The following is an 18633-nucleotide window of genomic DNA, read 5'->3' as shown; positions in this document are numbered from 1 at the left end:
AGATGTTGTGGAGGTAGAAGTGATAATGTTTAGGAATTAATTGCATATGTAAGGTGAATGAGAAGTCAAAGGTGACATGGAATTTTTGAACCTGGGTGACTAGAAGGATGGTGGATGGAAGGATCCCTCAACAGAAACAGGAAAATTCACAAGTGGGGAGGTTTGAGAGGTGGGAGGGGGAAGTTAATAATTTCTGTTATGGTGAATTTGAGATGTCTTCAGAATGCCTAGTGTAAACTATCTAGTAGGCAGTGGATGTCAGAAGATCACAGTGGCGATCAGAATTGTGTGTGTGTGTGTGAGAGAGAGACAGAGAGAGAGAGAGAGAGAGAGAGAGAGAGAGAGAGAGAGAGAGAGATCTAGAAGTAATTTTCATAAAGATGAGAATTCAATCCAAGGGAATGGATGAGGTAATCAAATGAGAAGGTAAAGAAAGAAAAGAGAATGGGGCCCAGGACAGAACCTTGGAGAACACCCAGAACTAGTGAAAGTCATGAATGAAAATAGGACAAAAGGGAGCTAAAATAGTCAGACAGGTAGGAAGAGAACCAATGGGTGATCCAGCATCTAGGTGATTATCTGAGTGACCATTTGCTTACCAGGCTTGGGTAACTATATATAATATTGTATTTAGAACTTATCCAGATTACTAAATGCTTATCATGCACTTCTGTGTGAGCTGTTATAAAGACCATAGTTATTAGCCTCTAGATATCTATCTATATCTAGATGCACATATTCACACACAGATACATAATGTATATATAGGCATATGTGAATATATACATATATGTGGACATATAGAAATATATAAAGGTATGTATATATACATATATAATATGTATATTAATAGGTTTTTAGGATTCATAGTCCTACAAATATATTTGGTGCAAAAGATAGAACACCATCCTGGAATTGAGAAAACTTGGGTTCAAATCCGGCCTTAGACCTTTACTAGCTGGGCGACTCTAAGCAAGTCATTTACTTTGTTTGCTTCAGTCTCCTCATCTGTAAAATGGGGATAATAATAGCATCTACTTCCCCAGATTGTTATAAGGACAAAATGAGATGATAATGATCAAGTGTTTAGCACAGTTCCTGGAATGTAATAAGTATGATATCAATGTTAACTGTCATTATTTTTATTGTTGTGGCTATTTACTAATCCTACCCACAATAACTAGCTATGATTTTCACTTCTGTTTGGGCCTCGGTTTCTTCATCAGTTAAATGAGGCTAATTTGTTATTTCAAAACCTTATTCTTTCTCCTGGACTCCTATACCTTCTCTCCAAAACCATCCTTTTCTATCATTACTCATCTCAGTAGGCCAAGTTCATTTGTGAGGACCTAAGCATTGGGTAATCTGTTACATTCAATCGCAAGTAGAGTGAACAAAATGATGGATTTAGAGTCAGAAGAACTCGTTTCCAATCTGGTCACTTATTACTTTGCAGCCTTGAACAAGTCCAAGACTCTCTGGGCCTCAGTTCCTTCATGTTGGATAGCATAGCCTCTCAGATTCCTTCTAGCTCTAAAGCTATGACTGTGTCTTCTTTTCAGTTGCACTGTATCTGTGATGGTTCTCAGATACTGCTCATTTAGTCTCGTAACACAGTGAAATAACATTTGTAACCACCATTGGTTCCCTTAAAGTAACAGGAAAAGGTAGACAGCTAATTGCCGGCCTTGAAAAGGAAAGGGAAACCCTTGCGTATTCCTACAAGACCTCCTCCCTAAAGAAGAAATAGGTGACTAGGGTTTTTAAAAAGATTTTTTATTTTTGTTTTTGTTCAGATTGAGTGGAAAATGTCTGAAGAAAGATAGTGGAAGAAGTTTATCTGGGAGGCTAGAAGAAAAGGCTATTGAGTGGGTAGAGGAGTCATCTGAAGGAACTGGGATAAAGTTAGGAAACCCCTGGGCTGGGGAAATTGGGATTACAACAAACCACTTGTATTTATTTGTAGGCCAGAGTTTTTTTGTGCTTGGTGCTAAGGCAGAGAGACCTGGGTATAAACTGATGAAGCTTCACTGACCTCCTTGTTAGTCATCCCACATGCAGACAAGATTCTCCATCTCCTTTTCTCTTATTATTCAGTCATGTCTGACTCTGCCTGAGCCCATTTGGGGTTTTCTTGGCAAAGGTACTGGAGTGGTTTGCCATTTCCTTCTCCAGCTCATTTTACAGATGAAGAAATTAAAGCAGACAGGGTTAAGCGACTTGCCCAAGATCATACAGCTATTATCTAAGCCCAGATTCGAACTCAGAAAGATGAGTCTTCTTGACTCCAGGCCTGGCACTGTATCCACTGTGCCACCTAGCTGCCCCCACTGGTGAGGCTTTATTTAAAGAATACTTCCCCTCCTCACCTCTACCTCCTGGCGTCCTTCTAGACTTGGCCCAAATTCCCACCCCAGTGGGAAACCCTCAGAGTTAACTTTCATTTGCATTGTATCTATCTTGTATATACATAGTTGTTTATATGTTGACTCCTCTATTAGAAAGTGGGCTCTGGGAGGGCTGGGAGTTTTTACTTTTCCTTTTAAACTACACACTTAACATAGTGTCTGGCACATAATAAGCATTTCATGAATGTTTATTGACTGACTACATAAAGTTTCAAATTGTATCAAGGGAAATGCCTGTAAGGTGAAAAAAGGTTTAATTGGTGTAAATTTAATTCTTTGCTCCCCCTCCCCAACTCTTCATTCCCTTTCCTCTGCTAAAAGGCAGGTACATTAATTTCTTCCCTTCCATTTATATAATTTTATAAATTTAATAAATGAGTGATTTCACCCTATCAATAAGGGGACAGAAGTTAGATAGGTTCAGAAGCAATCACAGATTGCCTAGAACTCAGGTTCCTCTGCCCTGGCTACTCTCTTGAATGCATCTGAAGATCTGTGGCCTCCCTGGAGTGGGTAGAAATAGATTATGAGACCTCTAACATTTATATCGTTTTTGAGAATTGATGTACTCATGTAAGTGATAAGTGCAGAGAGGTGGTCCTCAGGCAGTAGACCCTTTTCCTAACGGGAGGACTTGACAAACCTTGTGTTCCAATAAACAGCATCCATAGCCTTCAAGACCCCAGAATCACATCTATGCCATGATGAGACAGCAGAGTAGGTATTTATTTCATAAAAATGGGGACTAGATCATAAGCAAAACATAACCCCAAAAACCTATATCCAAATGACAATCATAAAAAGCTTGCCCAATTAAAATATTGCAGATGGAGTTTCTGCATCTTTGCAATGGAGAGCTGAGTGGACAGATTCTGGTGAATTCCAACCTTCATTACCCTCAATCAATCCTTAGGTTTTGGTGCACACCCAAGTACGGTCTCCAAAGCCAAATGAAGTTATATAGACAGACATGAAAGAAACTGGATTTTGAACAGGGCAGATGGCTATTTGGAGTTTTCCATTTCAATTCTGTATGAGCTGGAAGGAACCTTAGAGGTCAATATCTTCATTTTACAGATAGGGAAACAGAGACTCACAAAAGTTAATTGACTTGCCCAGGACTGATGCAAGGTGAACAAAACCAGAACGTTGTACACAGTAATGGTAATATTGTAACAATAATCAACTGTGGAAGACAACTCCTATAATTAATACAATGACCCAAGACAATTCCAGATGAAAAATACTATCCACTTCTGGGAGGACTAACAGAGTGCAAATTAAAACATACTTTTTTTTTCACTTTGTTTCTTGCCTTTTATTTTATCTTTCTGCAACATGGCTAATATGGAAATGTTTTGCATAATTTCATATGTATAATTGATTTCATATTGCTTGCCTTCTCAGTGGGTGGGAGGGAGGAAGGAAGAGGATTTTGAACTTAACATTTTTTAAATGAATGTTAAAAATAAGTAAATTACAAATAAAAAAGAAAGATGGGGCTCAAAAAAACCCCACAGGTCTTTTCTTATATGTACAAAATAAATGTTTGTTGACTGAAAAAAAATTGACTTGCCTAGGGTCATACAGTCTTTCACTGTATAAATAGAGCCAGAGGGGTGAGCAAATCATAAATAATCCAAGTCAACATGTACTTCAGCCAGATAAAGCAAACTTTTATTTGAACTATTTGGACAAGGGCCTCAGACATTCGTGTCATGGACTAGGAGGACATGACCAAAGTGGTGCCATTTCTACAGATAACCTCAGATCCATTTTGCATCTTGCCAGCTAGTTAACAAAATTTATGAACTAAAATGGAAGTTGATCCAAAACTTGGAAGAATATCAGAGATGATATCCTGCATAATATAAATTCAAGGAGAGGGTGTGTGTGTGTGTGTGTGTATGTGTGTGTGTGCGTGTGGTTAAATAAGAAACTACCTAACCAATTGTGACATTTTTGACAGACATCACATTTTGTCTGTCAAACCTGGGTGCCAAATTCAAATCCTTTGTGGTTTATCTTAGCTGTTACAGGCCCCTAGAAATCAAAAGTAGTTTGTTCTAGGGTAATTCTTGTTCTTTGCTATTTCCCATCTAAAGCACTTTAATAATCTGTGTCACTCAAGTCTGTTTTTTCTAGCAATTAAAACATGGCAATCTTTTTCCTGTGTTTTTTGCTCATTAGTCAGGATTCCCAGATGATTGCTAAATCAAAATCTTAGTCTGTTTCCACCCATAGAAAAGAGTTTCCATGAAACTAACACTACTAAGAAACACTTCATACTACTTGACAGCAATAAAATAAAAAGACAATAAAAGGACCATAAACCAGAAAATGAAAATAGAAATGTCAAACATAATGAGCTAAGAAATTTAAGTGTAATTAGGCCTCCCAAGCACTATGCTGTCCTGTTCACATTCCTTTTTAGTAAGAGAAAGCCAACAGATATACCTCCTGGAATTACCAAGAAGTATGTACAAGAGGATGAAAGCACATCAGATTTTATCCCTCCCTCCCCACTCCCCATCCCCTTGCCTTTCTGAGCCTGTTCCATTGGCCTGTTGAGAATAATTCCCAAATGCCTTCCTTTCATGCTACAAAAAATTGGAAGAATTCTCTTCCCATTAGTATCTGATTAAGAGTTTCCTTCTTAAAATAACAACCCACTGCTTCTCACTCAGTGTGGACTTCTATTCATTTACAGGTCAGTGTGATCAAGGAGAAGGGAAGGAATATGAATAAAAGGTAATTGAATGAGAGGTACTTACTGAAATGTTAAAAGATAATGCTACCAAGTCCTCAAGGTCACAGGCATAGCATATCTTTTTAAACTGTGAATTCTCCCTAGGAATGTGCTTGGTAATATTTTCTCATAGTGGGGGAGACTAGGTGGAGCAGTGAATAGAGCACCGGCCCTGGAGTCAGGAGGGCCTAAGTTCAAACCCAGCCTCAGACACTTGACATACTTACTAGCTGTGTGACTTTGGGCAAGTCACTTAATCCCAATTGCCCTCCCAAAAGCAAAAAAACAAAAAATAAAAAACATTTTCTTATAGTGGAGATTGTTTGAAATCACACTTCCTGGGCTGAATAATTTAGTTCTAGAACTGCATATAACAAAAAAGAATGAAATGTTCAAAACTGAAGTAAAGTTGTGTCAAGTTTTGTTGTTCACAATCACTTTTGTATTATAAATAATTTGTCTAACAATTGATGATGATGACCAGTGCTTTTTAAATAATTAAGCTGTATCTAAAAGAACTTCAATTAATTAAGTAGTATCTAAAAGATCCTGAAAAACTGCCACTCTCCTACTTAACTGAATAAACACTGATTCCATGCATTTTATTATCTGTGGAAGTATACCTCCTGAGTTAGAAAGCAAGCTAAGAAAAAAAAAAACCTGTATTAGAGTCCTTTGAAAATTGAGGGGCAGCCAGGTAGCACAGTGAGTAAGAGCACTGGCCCCAGAGTCAGGATAACCTGGGATCGAATCCGGGCTCAAACACTTAGCACCCACCCAGAAACACCTGGCCATGTAACCTTGAGCAAGTTACTTAACCCCAATTGCTTAGGGGTGGCCAAGTGGTGCAGTGAGTAAGTGCACCGGCCCCCAGAGTCAGGATGACCTGGGATCAAATCTGGGCTCTGATACTTAGCACCACACCCAGAAATAACTGGCCGTGTAACCTTGAGCAATTAAGCAACTTAACCCCAAGTGCTCTAAAAAAAATAGAATTATTATATATCATATTGGATGCATAACTATAACTAGCTATGATTATACCTCCAGCAATTCAGTGAAAGGTGAGCATGGCAGGTATAGGAAATGGGTATGGCTGGACCAGTTGGTAATGAACATCGGGGTGCCTTCTAGCTCTATATGTATGAACCAATTATCCCGTCCCCCACAGCCAGAGAGTATGGACCTTAACCCCACAGGATTGGCAGAGGGGTAGGAGACATCAGTAAAACCCTGGGGGGGAACCCTGGGGGGGTACCATTCAACTGGAAAGAGGGATACCCACCCCAATGACAGTGAAATAAAGTCCTTTGGCTCCTTACATGGAGAAAGGGGTAGGGGAGAGTGGCTCTAATTATATACATATATGCCACAATTTTCCAAATGAAAAGAATTATACCTCTGACATCTAAGTTTAGATTTCAGATATAAACAGTATATATGTAACATAATATTGATATAGAATAAACCTGAAAAAGATTAACTGACACTGTAGATAAATGTATATTGTATTTTATATTAAGCATATTATTAATTTTTTAATATTAAGCAGGGAAGACAAGTTAATACATTCATTAGTTATAAGGTTTTTGTGTACGCTTTTTGGTAAATTCTAAAAATGCACTTGTTTAGAACTGGAGACGTCTCCATTGCTCTCATTCATTTATGTTAATGAATAGATTTTATGTCAAAAGATCATATGCTTACATCTTAAAGGGCAGAACGTTAAAGTTTAAATATGCTGATACTAATAATCCAAACATGAGTAACCTATTTTTTCACTACAGAATTTAAGACATAAATTGGCCAAATTAGGAAAATGGTTTTCCCTACTAGGGGCCTATTCTGGTTCAGCTGTTTCTCAGGAGCTATTAGAAATGCATTTTATGAAGGTCCTCTTTTCCTATGACCCATATTCAAAAATGACTCTGCTGTTGACTGAATATTCAAATACTGACATATACTGTCATACTAACATATTGTAATTATATACAATATTATATAATTGAGTCAAATATTGACATAGTATGTTAATATATTTTAAGCATACTTAATATATTACCTTACCATGTATCTTACTTTAAGCAAACCTGATATTTGAACATCCAAACTTGAATGAGAGGATTATTCTTCACTTTGAAAACAATTATTTGCTTTATAAAAAGAACTACCAAAAATTCTTTAAAATAATAAACTACTTAAGATCATAGAATTTAGAGCTCAAAGTGACTCTAGTGACCATCTAACACAACCCCCTCATTTTACAGAGGAGGAAACTGAGTCCTATACTAGTGACCAGTGACTTGTCCAAAGCTACACAGGTAATTAGCATGGTTAGGATTTGAATCCAGATCTTCTAACTACAAATCCAGTGCTTTCTCAGTCTGCCAAGTTGATACTAACAAAATACAAGTCTCTGTCATATGATGACCAGCCCAGCTGAGTTCAGAAAAGCTTGTCACCAAATTGGCTGCTGGGTGATTTCCAGCCATGGTAACTCTTGAGGAACACCTATTTAAGTTGCAGAAAGGGTGTGATTTACATTGGTAGAGGAAATTCTCACACTAACAAAGTAACAGATCCTTGAATTATTGACACAAGAGTCACTGAACTGGGATTGGTAAACCAGAAGTAAGCAACTGGGGTAACAATTGTGCAGGAACCATAATATATACCTTGCCTAAACTTCTAATACAGTCTAGGTCACACAGCTGAGAATATGAATGTCAATTTATAAACATTATCGTTGTTGTTCAGCTGCATCTGAAGTGTCAGACTCTGTGACCCCATTTGAGGCTTTCTTGGCAAAAATACCAGTGGTTTGCCATTTCCTTCTTCAGCTCATTTTTACAGATGAGGAAACTAAGGCAAACAAGGTTAAAGTAACTTTATGTACAAGGAATTCTCCCACACCACTTGGTTATTCTATAAGGAGAAACTAAAGTGGAAATGCTGCCATGAAAATACTATCTATCCAGGGTTACTCAGGCAGTGGGCAGAGGCAAGCTGGAAACCTCTTAAGGCTGCCTTCAGTTTATATTAGGTCACACATGTTCCCTTGGTTATTAGTGTAAAACACCCTGGTGATTCACACAGTGGAATGTTTGAGCCAAGGATGTCACCTAAAATATAGCATAGAGATATGGCTCTATCAGGGAATTACATAATCTTCCTAATGTATCAAAGTGGTAAAGGAATTTGGTGCTTTAAAAAAAAAAACACCACCACCACCTTCTGGGTGGTTCCCTGTGTTGCCAAAGAGGGCTCCATGCTGCTTCCTTAGCTCCGCAGGTGACAAATTAAACTAGCATTAGTGAAGTTCTCAAATAGGTCATACTATGTCTGGTTCAGTTTTGCAGAAGAATCCAGCTGAGGACTCTAAACGTTAACCCTTACAATGCTTTTCCTGTGATTTATATCACATGCCTAGCTCCATAAAATCCCTGGGAAAAGGTCCGATTTGGTGTGAGAGCTGTTTCTGAAAACCTCCGGCTAAATTTGCCGAGTTCTGGATTGGGCACTCCTCCCAGAGTGGAGCGGGTGGGTTGCAAAGACCCCCTTTTCCCGACCTTTTTGACATCTTCCTTCGAAAATATGATTGCTCCGTCCTTCACCCAACTTCGAAGTGTGAGTCCTTTATTAGGGAAATCTAAATGTGGATGGAGACCAAAATTCGGGGGAGGTTTGAATGCTACTTTTGCCATTCACTTATGTGACCTGGGGCAAGGTACCTTTCTGGGTGTTTCCTCTTAAATAAGGCAGTTGAATTAAAAGACCTCTGAATTTCTTTCCACTCTTCAACACCATGTGGGGTTTACTCCTAGGACCATCGGTCCACAAGCATTTATTAAGGGGTTACTGAGTGCCAGTCAGTGCCAAGCAAATGGAATACTAAGGCAAAAAAAAAAAAAAAAGACAAAAAACAAACCATCCAACCACTAAGCCCCTGCCCTCGGGGAGCTCACCTTCTAATGGGGGAGCGATCACAGGCGCTAGTGTGAACAGAAAGCTACAGATTCCTTTGGTTTTATGTACACAGTGGGTATAAGCTCTTTATAGGTGCTAAAGCAAAGTGGGGATCAGGAGGTACCCATTCTCTGGCAAATCCCCTTCCACTCCTCCACCTCGGCGTCCCACCCTCCACCCCACACACATACACGTATGCCCCCTTCTCGTGGGTGGGGGTCCCCAATGTACATGCCCCTTGCAAAGAGGGTATGGGGTTTTCTATGGGCCACGGGAGGTCTCCACCTCGGGCGGCTAGACTGACAGCATTCAGATCTTACAGCTCTTTCATTCTTTCTTTCTTTATCTCCTCCCCCACTCAGTCTTCCCAATACACACCTACTCGAACACATACAAGCGTTAGTGAGCAGGAAAGGAGACCCACTCCCCCGCCATCCACACACGAACTCGCACACCCTCGAGGCCATCCCAGCTTCCTGCCTGCCCTCCACCGTCCAATAGCCTCGGGGCAGGGCAAGCAGAACAAGCCGGGACAGCCCTAGCCAGGGTCCCCGCCCTGTTCCCGGTTCCTTCGCCTGGGTAATCCATTAGGCCCGGGGCTGGGCCTTTATATGCCTCCAGAAGCCCGCCTGGCGCGGCTGCTTTCTTTTCCACCTTCCTTCCTCCTGCAATAGCACCATCAGCTGCAACAGCAGCAAAAGCAGCAGCAGCAGCAGCAGCAAAAGCAGCAGGAGCTGCTCCCTGGCACTGCAAAAAAAAAAAAAGGGGGGGGGGGAGCCGCAGCCTCCCAGCACCGCTCCCCATCCTAGCTCCCCTCTTCTTTCCCCCTCCCTTCCATCCCTTCCCCCTGGTCCTGTCTTGCCAGGTCAGCGCTAAGTGTGTGAGTGTGTGCCTGTGTTTGTGAGTTGCGCGTGTCTGGGTGTGTGTGCGCGCGCGCGCGCCCGCCCGCCAGCGCTGCGCCCTCAGGAGCCCCAGCTGTGCGCGCCGGAGCCCGGCTCCGAACCTGGGTCTCCCCCTCCCCCAGGCAGCGGAACCCGGGTATCCCCCCCTGCCCCCACCTCTTCCCTCCCCTCCCCCGGGCCCCCCGGCTCCCGCAGCTGTGCAACAAGATGGCGGGATCGGTGGCCGAGAGAGACTCGATGGTGGTGAGTGTGGCAGGGCGCACGGGAGGGAGGGAAGGAGACGTGGCCCCCTGCCCAGCCCCGGGCGCCCAGCTGCTGGGGCCGGAGCTGCGGGGACGGCCCCCGCCGCCGCGATTTGCTGGAGGTGGAAGTGGGGGGGGGTTAATTTGCAACTCCCCCTGTCTCTTTTTGGGAGAAGTCCCTGGATCCCGAATACCTGTTAGCTGGAGCCGGAGCTGCATGCAGACTGCCCGCAGTAGCGCGGCCGGGATCGAGGGAGGGCGGGGAAGGAGCGGGTAGCCCGGGCTGGACCTGGCCTGGAAATGATTAGGCGGAGACTAGAGGTGGGGGAGACCGATGCCTGCTCCCCGCCGCCGCCGCCGCCACCCCTGCCCCATTGCTTCCCCTCCCACTGGCCAGGTGCTAGGTGGGAGCCGACGGGCGTTAGGGAGAGTGAGCGCGCACGTGCACGGTGGGCTTCCCCCACACGTCCGACGAGTCCCCCTTTTCCTATGGGTCGGGCGACCGGGGCCTGCCCGCGGGAAGTTGAGAGTTTGTGCTCTAGGTAGAGGAGAGCCACGTCCCCTGTCTGGGCAAGGTTTGCGGTTAGACCAGGGCCTCTCCGGCTCCTCTGCAGGTGAAGGTTTCGCCCGGTCAAGTCCGAGAGAATTTGAGTCGGATCTTAAAATTGAGTTGGTTCCGTGGGACTTTGCATTTGAGTTGGATCCTACTGGAAACATTCAGAGCCTGCATCAAGGACATCCTCCCCCCACCTTTTTATAAGTATATAAGGGGTGGAAGAAGAGATAGAATCCCAAAGTCTAGCTTCAGAGGGTTGGTCCAGCCCCGAATTGTAGTTCCTTGGCCTGTCCTCCCCAGATTCTCCCTTCACCTCCCACCAAAGGCTTCTGAAAGTGAATCTCTTGTGTTTCTATTTTTAGAAACTAGAAGATGGGCATTTAAACAACTCCTTGGGATCCCCGGTCCAAACAGATGTGTACTTTCCAAGACTGGTAAATAATTTCGGTTTTTGTTTTTTTGTTTGTTTGGTTAGTTTTTTTGGCCTGCTTCCTTCTTTCCATAGTTCTGTATGGACCAGGTCCTCCAGTTTTGAGGAATTAATAGGCTCTTCCTCAGATAGGCCACCAACCTACTGTTATCTTTTTGCTGTTTACAGATAGTACCGTTTTGTGGGCATATTAAAGGTGGGATGAGGCCAGGAAAGAAGATTTTAGTCATGGGGATTGTAGATCTCAACCCTGAGAGGTAAGGCTTAATCTCTATCGTGCATAATTAGATGTGTTTAGTTTGGCTGAACTGTGTTTATCAATTTTATTATGAAGATGGGGGAGGGACACAGTTTATGTTCAGAAATAAAGGTGATGGTTTAAAAAAAGATCAATAAAAATAAGATTTTAAAAATCATCAGAATCCCAGTCCTTATCAGGGTATGTTGATGGGAGTGCCAGCAGAGAAATAAAACTCTTCTCTCTCCCTTCCAACTTTTTGGTTTGGTGCTCCTCTTGCTTCTGGATACATTTCCTGGCCAAGGAAATGCCAAGAAAGTACCATGTTCCCATGAAAAGAATTTGTGTGAATCCCATCCATCATTTCTGCAGACAGCTATTTTTATCAGGAATTATAAATATAGACACACATTTTCCCTTTGACCCATAGAGGGGGTTAGGATCCTTCCATCATTCTTTAATGCTGCTTGAAGCCAGGACAGGACTTAAAGAACCCACTACCACTAAAATTCAATGAAAGGCAAATACTAGGAGTTAGATTCCCTTGATCAAAACCTCTGGGGATGTTTCTGGTTACTGAGAGTTTGAGCTGTGTTGGCTTAGGGTATAGGAAGGAGTTCCTTTGGAGGGTTGGGTTATTCCAGTAGTATAGATAATTGAAAATCTATCCATCATCTAAAATCCAAATTTTAATCCCTTTTCCCTTCAGTAAATTTTTCTTTCCCTAGTTCTACTAGTCAGTTCACAACTGACTTAGAAAAGTTAAGAACCTGGAATAATCTAGAAAGGATGTCGAGTTATCTCATTCTGTATTAGATAAGGTTGGTTGTGTTGTTTTTTTCAGTTTCGAGATCAGCTTGACATGTGGGGACTCCAAAGATCCCCCTGCAGATGTGGCCATTGAACTGAAAGCAGTATTTACAGATAAGCAGCTGCTCAGAAATTCCTGTATATCGGGAGAAAGAGGTGAAGAACAATCAGCAATCCCTTATTTTCCTTTCATCCCAGACCAGCCGTTTAGGGTGAGTCCAGAGACAAGTGTACCACCAATTGCATGGGGGTTTGGTGGGTGGAGAAATATCTGAGCTGCGGAAATTTTCTGCACATTCAGGAAATAGACTAAGTTGTATTTGAATTTTTAAATAATTACATTTTAAATATTTATAGGGTTACGTGTTGTACATTAATGCTTGCAATAGTAGTTTGTGGAATAAGTTGTATGGGCCCTAAGAACAAAGAAATAAATGAAGAGTACTAAGTATAGACACTTTTTTGCACACACCCATCCTCACTGCCCCCCGTCAGACCTAGCACTGTGTGACCTAACACAGTGACTCTTTGAATTACTCCTCAAGGATTGAATATTTCATTCATCAAATAACAATTCACTTTCTCGTGTATTTCCACTTTTCCTTAGGAATTATGATTATCATTTCACCACCCTATTCTTTGATGTTTCTCCCCCACAGTTTATGCCCCTGGGACTGGACAAGAGAGTGACTGGGTAATACAGCCCTTCCTCCACCCACTGTTGTGGTTTAAAATGTGGGAAGCGAGTAATAAAAAGTTTTGTGATGCCTCTTGTTAGCATATGTCTCACAATTGGCAGCTATGGTTTAAAGGCTCCATGTCACATGTACATTAATTATATAAAACTCTCATTGACCTCATAGGGACTGTCCCCTTGTAAGGGCAGTGAGCTAGTTCAGTGGTTATCCCCTGAACCTAGAGTCAGGAAGTCTTGATTTCAAATCCAGCCTCAGACACTTATTGTGTGACCCTAGATAAATCTCTTACCTGCCCCCTGCCTCAGTTTCCTCGTCCTTAAAATGGGAATAACAACACCTACTTCGAAGGATTGTTGTGAGGCTTAAGTGAAATCATCTTAGCAATGTGTTTTGTAAGCTTTAAAATGCTACATATAAATGCTAGTTATTATCATTATTATAATCTCATTCTGAATAAAATTTTGCCATTAATCTACTACTTCTTATTGCTTATCTAGAAAATGCCGTGCATGAGATTTATGAGGAAATACAATCTTAAAAATAGAGACAGAACAGAATAGTGGACAGTGTTGTTCTTGAAATTAAGAAGGCCTGGGCTCAAATCCCACTTTTAATATTTGGCAGTGTGACCAGGTACAAGTCATTTAACCTCTCTTGGCTTCAGTTTCCTCATCTATAAAATGGAGATAATAGATACCCATAGTACCCACTTCCCAAGACTGTGTTGTGAGCCTCTAAGTGAGATGATGTGAGATAAGATTTTTGCAAACTTGAAACTGTAGAAATGACAGTAGTTACTATTACAAATAGAGAAAGTGAGAAACAGACTTGCCCAGGATTGTACCCATTCACCTGCCATATGTTGGGATTGTGGCCAGCATGTGGGATCCCAGAATGTGGCCTCTGGATGGGAGTAACTAAAGCTTCTTGACCAACATTTTGAAAAAACAATAAAATGAACTAGAATTAGGGCCTTCTATGTTAATATCACCTCGATAATCATCTTAATTAAATGTGACTAATGTCATGTGTGGAGTCTTTCCTTACATGGTGAACACCTATCTCTTAATAAACGCATACCAAGAGACCATTAATTACACCCTGTGGTAAATTACTTGAGGTGTAGTTAAGAAAAAGAGAATGAAAGATTATCATTTTCAGTATGGAAGCAGGATGTTTGTTTCACAAAGGCCCTGATGGTAATGTATGTAAGGTGCTTTGCAAACCTTAAAAGTGTTATATAAATGTCAACTATTCTTATTATACTATTATAAGTTGGCCCAGTAGGAATTGACATGTCAATTTCTGGCAGAGTAATAGAATGATTTTACTTCAGGAAGAAGCTCCTAACGAAATTAGTGGTAGAAGTTTGGTAGGTAATCAGGGGTGGCACTAAATACCATATCACACTCCTGCCAGGGGCATCATTATTTCCTGAATATCAGGTATTTGAAGGCAGAAGTAATTGTAAGTCTGTAAAATGTGCCTACTGCCTTCCTAGAAATTACAAAATCATGTATTAGGCCCAAAACATTGAGATCATATATTTAATTAACCATTTTATTTTTCACCCAGGTGGAAATTCTTTGTGAACACCCTCGATTTAGAGTATTTGTGGATGGACACCAGCTTTTTGATTTTTACCATCGAATTGAAACACTGTCCTCAATTGACACAATAAAGATCAATGGAGACCTCCAGATCACTAAACTTGGTTGACCTTGGTGCCCAGATCATCCTCCCTATTCCAAATAGGAGCAGATGCCACCCTCAATTGTCTGGAAGAGCATTCCTACCAGGATATGGAGACTTAACAAAACAAACATAAACAAACAAAAAGACAAGCTTCCCAGTCTCTTCTGTGTGTGCAGTTTAAACCCAAAATGAGGACTTGAACCGGGGTTTACCCTCATGAAGAAAGCTTCTGGGTAACAGACACTGAGCCGTTGTCACGGAGCAAAGTAATACATTTATGCTGGATTTTGTTCCTATCAAACTAGAATGGGTGTGGGGTTGTTTGGGGTTTGGGGCTTAATTGGCAGCAGTATGTTCATCTTTCCTTTGCAGAAGGAGGTCTACAAACAAAAGTGCTAAAATAATAATAATTTTAAACACGGTACACAGAAAAGTTTTCTTTTGTGCAACCAGTTTCTGCACTGAAGTAGATTCATGTAGCACAACCAATAACATTTTAGTCAGGGTATTTACATAGAATGTAGGTTGTTCAAGTTTTTTGCACAGCATAATATTAATACAGTTTTTAAAGCTTTCTTGGTAGTTTATTTATTTATACTCAGTGTATGTATTAGAAAAATTAGCAATGTTATTGAGTACATACAGAGAACAGCGAGTCATGAAGTTTTGAATGTACAAATGACTTAGGTCCGTAGGATAAAGTAAACTTTTATCATTTTTGAAACACATATACAATTGTTTGAATAATTGAGTTCTGGTGGTGTCCTTTACACCCCTAAAATTAAGATCCTTTGGATTAGTTGCTACAAATGCTTTTAGGGGGAATTGGGGGAGAGCTTTGCAGTAATTAAAGTAAAAATGTTTTCCCATGCTATTTGGTCATTACATGTAACATTTACACTGATTTTGCACCCTTCTTTGAATTGATATGATACATAGTATGGCTTCCCTAAGGGTAAATTCCCACATTTTCTTGATTTTATACCATGGCTCATTATATAATTGTTCAATTAATTGAAAATACTTATAAAGTGATTGCTAAGACAATATTTTTAAAAATGTACTTTACAGGGACTTTCAACTTATTATTAAGAGAGTGTTTGTGATATGATAGATAGCAAACTAAGAATACCAAGAGAACTTTCTGGATTTTGAAATAAGGAGAATAATGTTTATGCCGTACCAATAGCAGCTGCCGAATTTCAGAGTTCAGAACCTAGGTCTCCTTTCATATGTCACTCTTAACAATTTCCCTAACCAGTGCCTCCTCTGCCTTGGCTTACTGTTACAGACTGAGAAAATCGATTATCTTCTGTCTCTGTTGATCCGAGCGGAGGTGGGAAAGACTAGAATTGAGACTAAGTAATGTAATTTCAAAGGGTTAACTCTCATATTGTCAAGCTTTTGAGTGTGGACAGTTTTAGGCTCAGCAGAATTTTGATACTAAATGCTGACTGAGCTGATAAATGGGTGAGGTTTGTCTAGGGAGATGTAGAAGGTTCTGTAACTATCCATGGAGGGAAGGATTGGAATTGGACTCTGAGCTCCACCCTCCGAGGCTGTGCTGGTGGCATTGGTTAGAATGTCAGCATTACTAAGGGTCTCACAGAGAGTGGAGTGTGTTGAGGGAAGAGAGACTGAGGACTTCACTTTGACTCCCAGCTCTGTTCTCTGTGTGACCTTGGATATTTCTCTGACCATAATGAGAGGGTGTTGGACCATATAGACGCTGGTCTCTATGGTCCCTTCCAGTTCCAAAACTTAATGATCCTAAGAGTGGCTGTGGGGGTGGGAGTAGGGGTGGGGGAGGTATATTTATATATAGTTCAGATTTTGTTGATAGAATACTGAGTCTTGTTACAGTCATGTTTGCTTTTTAGTTATTTTACACAACATGCAGACAAATGGAAATGACCAGGTCATTCCCACGTGTCGAAAGAAGGTAGACAGTGTTTCAGTACCAAAGTTTAATCTTTTTTTTAAAAAAAGGAAAGAAAACCAAAATCATGAGGTTTGAGGATTCTTCCCTATCTCAGAAAGTGTTTAACACAGTCTCATTGTGTTATATAAGATTCTTTATCCCCTTGGATTCACTTTGCTCCGAAGAGTTTGGCTGTACTGCCTTTGATCAACTTTTCTCACCTTAGAGAATTGTAAACCTCCCTTATTCTGAATAGAGTTTGTAGCTATTCATAGCATAACTGGGCTCTGCTCATCATTAAATGATAACCTTTAGAAGGTAGCCCACCAGCTACATAATTCAGCAGAAAATAGAGGGCACTTGAGTGTAACCGGCTGGAAACAACTCAATTCTGCCTACTTATCCCTGAACCAATTAACAGGTCTTTAGAAGGCTTAACAGCAAAGGTACAGTGTTAACCCTTTCATCTCAATTCAGAGAGGCCCTTGAGAGCCCATAATAAGCCTTTTCAGGAATGCATTTTCACTGAGAGAGCTTGATTCAAGTGCTGCTAAATTGTAAGATGAATAATCCTGTGGTTTTAATCATTTTTTTAGTTGCAACTTGAAAATAATTTTCACCTCTCATCCTTCTGTGAGGTCAAAAGTGGGAAATGAAGATGAGAAGGTAACAATTTAAAATTTCACAGGAAAATGTTTTGTTATATAGGCAGTTACTGAATACCAGAGCCCTCATTTCCTGACATGATTTAAATCATCCCAAATATCAAAAATAGTCTATTGAAATATAAAGTAAGCTTTACTAGGGGTCCTTAGCCTTCTTTGCGTCATAGATTTGGCAGTTTAGTGAAGCCTAGGGATGCCTTCTCAATAATTTTTTAGTGGCATAAAATAAAGTAAAAAGTATTACAAAAGAGATGAGTTATATTGAAATACAGTTATCAAAGTATTTTTAAAAACAAGTTTACAAGTCACTAAGTTAAAAACCCTTGCTTTAGACAATCTGTTGTTTCCTCCTTACAACATTGTGTCAGTAAAACGGAATTGAATTGGGTGTCCACTCATTGAGGTTTCTAAGGAACTTATCTTTTAAGATTTTGTTTTGGACATGTTTCCAATGAAGCTGACCTTCATATAGAACTCATCAAATTGATATAATTTCATTTTATTCAACTCCCCCAAAAAAGAGGGAAAGAGAAATGTTGCCTTGACAGAAACAGCCTTGACATTCTTAAACATTCATGTAGAGATAGTATTCCTATAAGAAATTTTCAAAGAAACACTTTCTTATTTTCTGCGTGGTGTAAAATGTTGCTAAATGTGTTATCTTATGTCACTGCTGAAAATTATTTGCACTAAAATAAAAGAGCATTTTGTACAAAGTATTTTTCACATCTTCTAATTTACCTAAAGTACCAAACATAGCAAACAGTATTCCATACTCCTCTTTCTGAAACCCCAACCTGTACCAATTGATAGTGATTTAGCTATGTCAGCAAACCAGTCAAAGGCTAGTGGGGTTTTGTTTGTTTGTTTTGTTTTGTTTTGTTTGCTTTTTGGAAGGGTAGTTGGGATTAAGTGACTTGCCCAAGGTCACATGACTAGTAAGTGTTAAGTGTCTGAGGCCAGATTTGAACTCAGGTCCTCCTGACTCCAGGGCTAGTGCTCTTTTAACTGTGCCACCTAGCCACCCCAAAGGCTAGTGTTTTAAGGGGAGGAAAATATATTAGAGGGAGTTGGGTTTTGTTTTTGATTTAAATAAGGATCTCCATTACTCATATGCATGGCGAACACTAACTAGGCACATTGGGGTGAAGAATGAGAAAGGGAATATAGGAAAAGAGATAGAGGAAATAATTGCATGCACACTCTGGGTATTTGAGAAATATTTGAGTGAATTAATGTGATCCTAGCTGTGTCTATACTGTTTTGAGATTGTATTTCTTTTTTTTTTAATTGCTTTTTGGAGGGGGGAAGGTAGGGCTATTGGGGTTAAGTGACTTGCCCAAGGTCACACCG

General features: G+C 40.6%; 2 protein-coding genes across 3 annotated transcripts in view; one reads left to right on the top strand and one right to left on the bottom strand.

The window, feature by feature from the left end:
- The window catches only part of LOC138146855 (uncharacterized), a 105178-nt gene extending 94469 nt beyond the window's left edge, over positions 1 to 10709 (bottom strand). Inside the window, exon 1 of the mRNA XM_069068973.1 lies at positions 10462 to 10709. Within this exon, the coding sequence (XP_068925074.1) occupies positions 10462 to 10486 (25 nt within the window). The 5' untranslated portion in view covers positions 10487 to 10709. The remainder of the gene's footprint in view (positions 1 to 10461) is intronic.
- LGALSL (galectin like) lies at positions 8737 to 17999 on the top strand. Of its 2 annotated transcripts, none has more exons than XM_069068978.1 (5): positions 8737 to 8784; positions 11186 to 11257; positions 11422 to 11510; positions 12336 to 12513; positions 14575 to 17999. In XM_069068978.1, the coding sequence occupies exons 1-5, from the start codon at positions 8752 to 8754 to the stop codon at positions 14716 to 14718; spliced, it is 516 nt and encodes a 171-aa protein (XP_068925079.1). In that variant the 5' UTR covers positions 8737 to 8751; the 3' UTR covers positions 14719 to 17999. The 2 variants fall into 2 exon arrangements, with proteins under 2 accessions (XP_068925079.1, XP_068925078.1); XM_069068977.1 differs by lacking the exon at positions 8737 to 8784 and adding an exon at positions 10161 to 10268.
- The last annotated feature ends 634 nt before the right edge of the window (positions 18000 to 18633 follow it).

This window comes from Petaurus breviceps, unplaced genomic scaffold (assembly GCF_028583685.1).
Source record: "Petaurus breviceps papuanus isolate PSGF00001 unplaced genomic scaffold, PetGlider_PUasm1.0 90775, whole genome shotgun sequence".
Classification (NCBI taxonomy): domain Eukaryota; kingdom Metazoa; phylum Chordata; class Mammalia; order Diprotodontia; family Petauridae; genus Petaurus; species Petaurus breviceps.
This window is presented reverse-complemented; position numbering and strand designations above follow the sequence as displayed.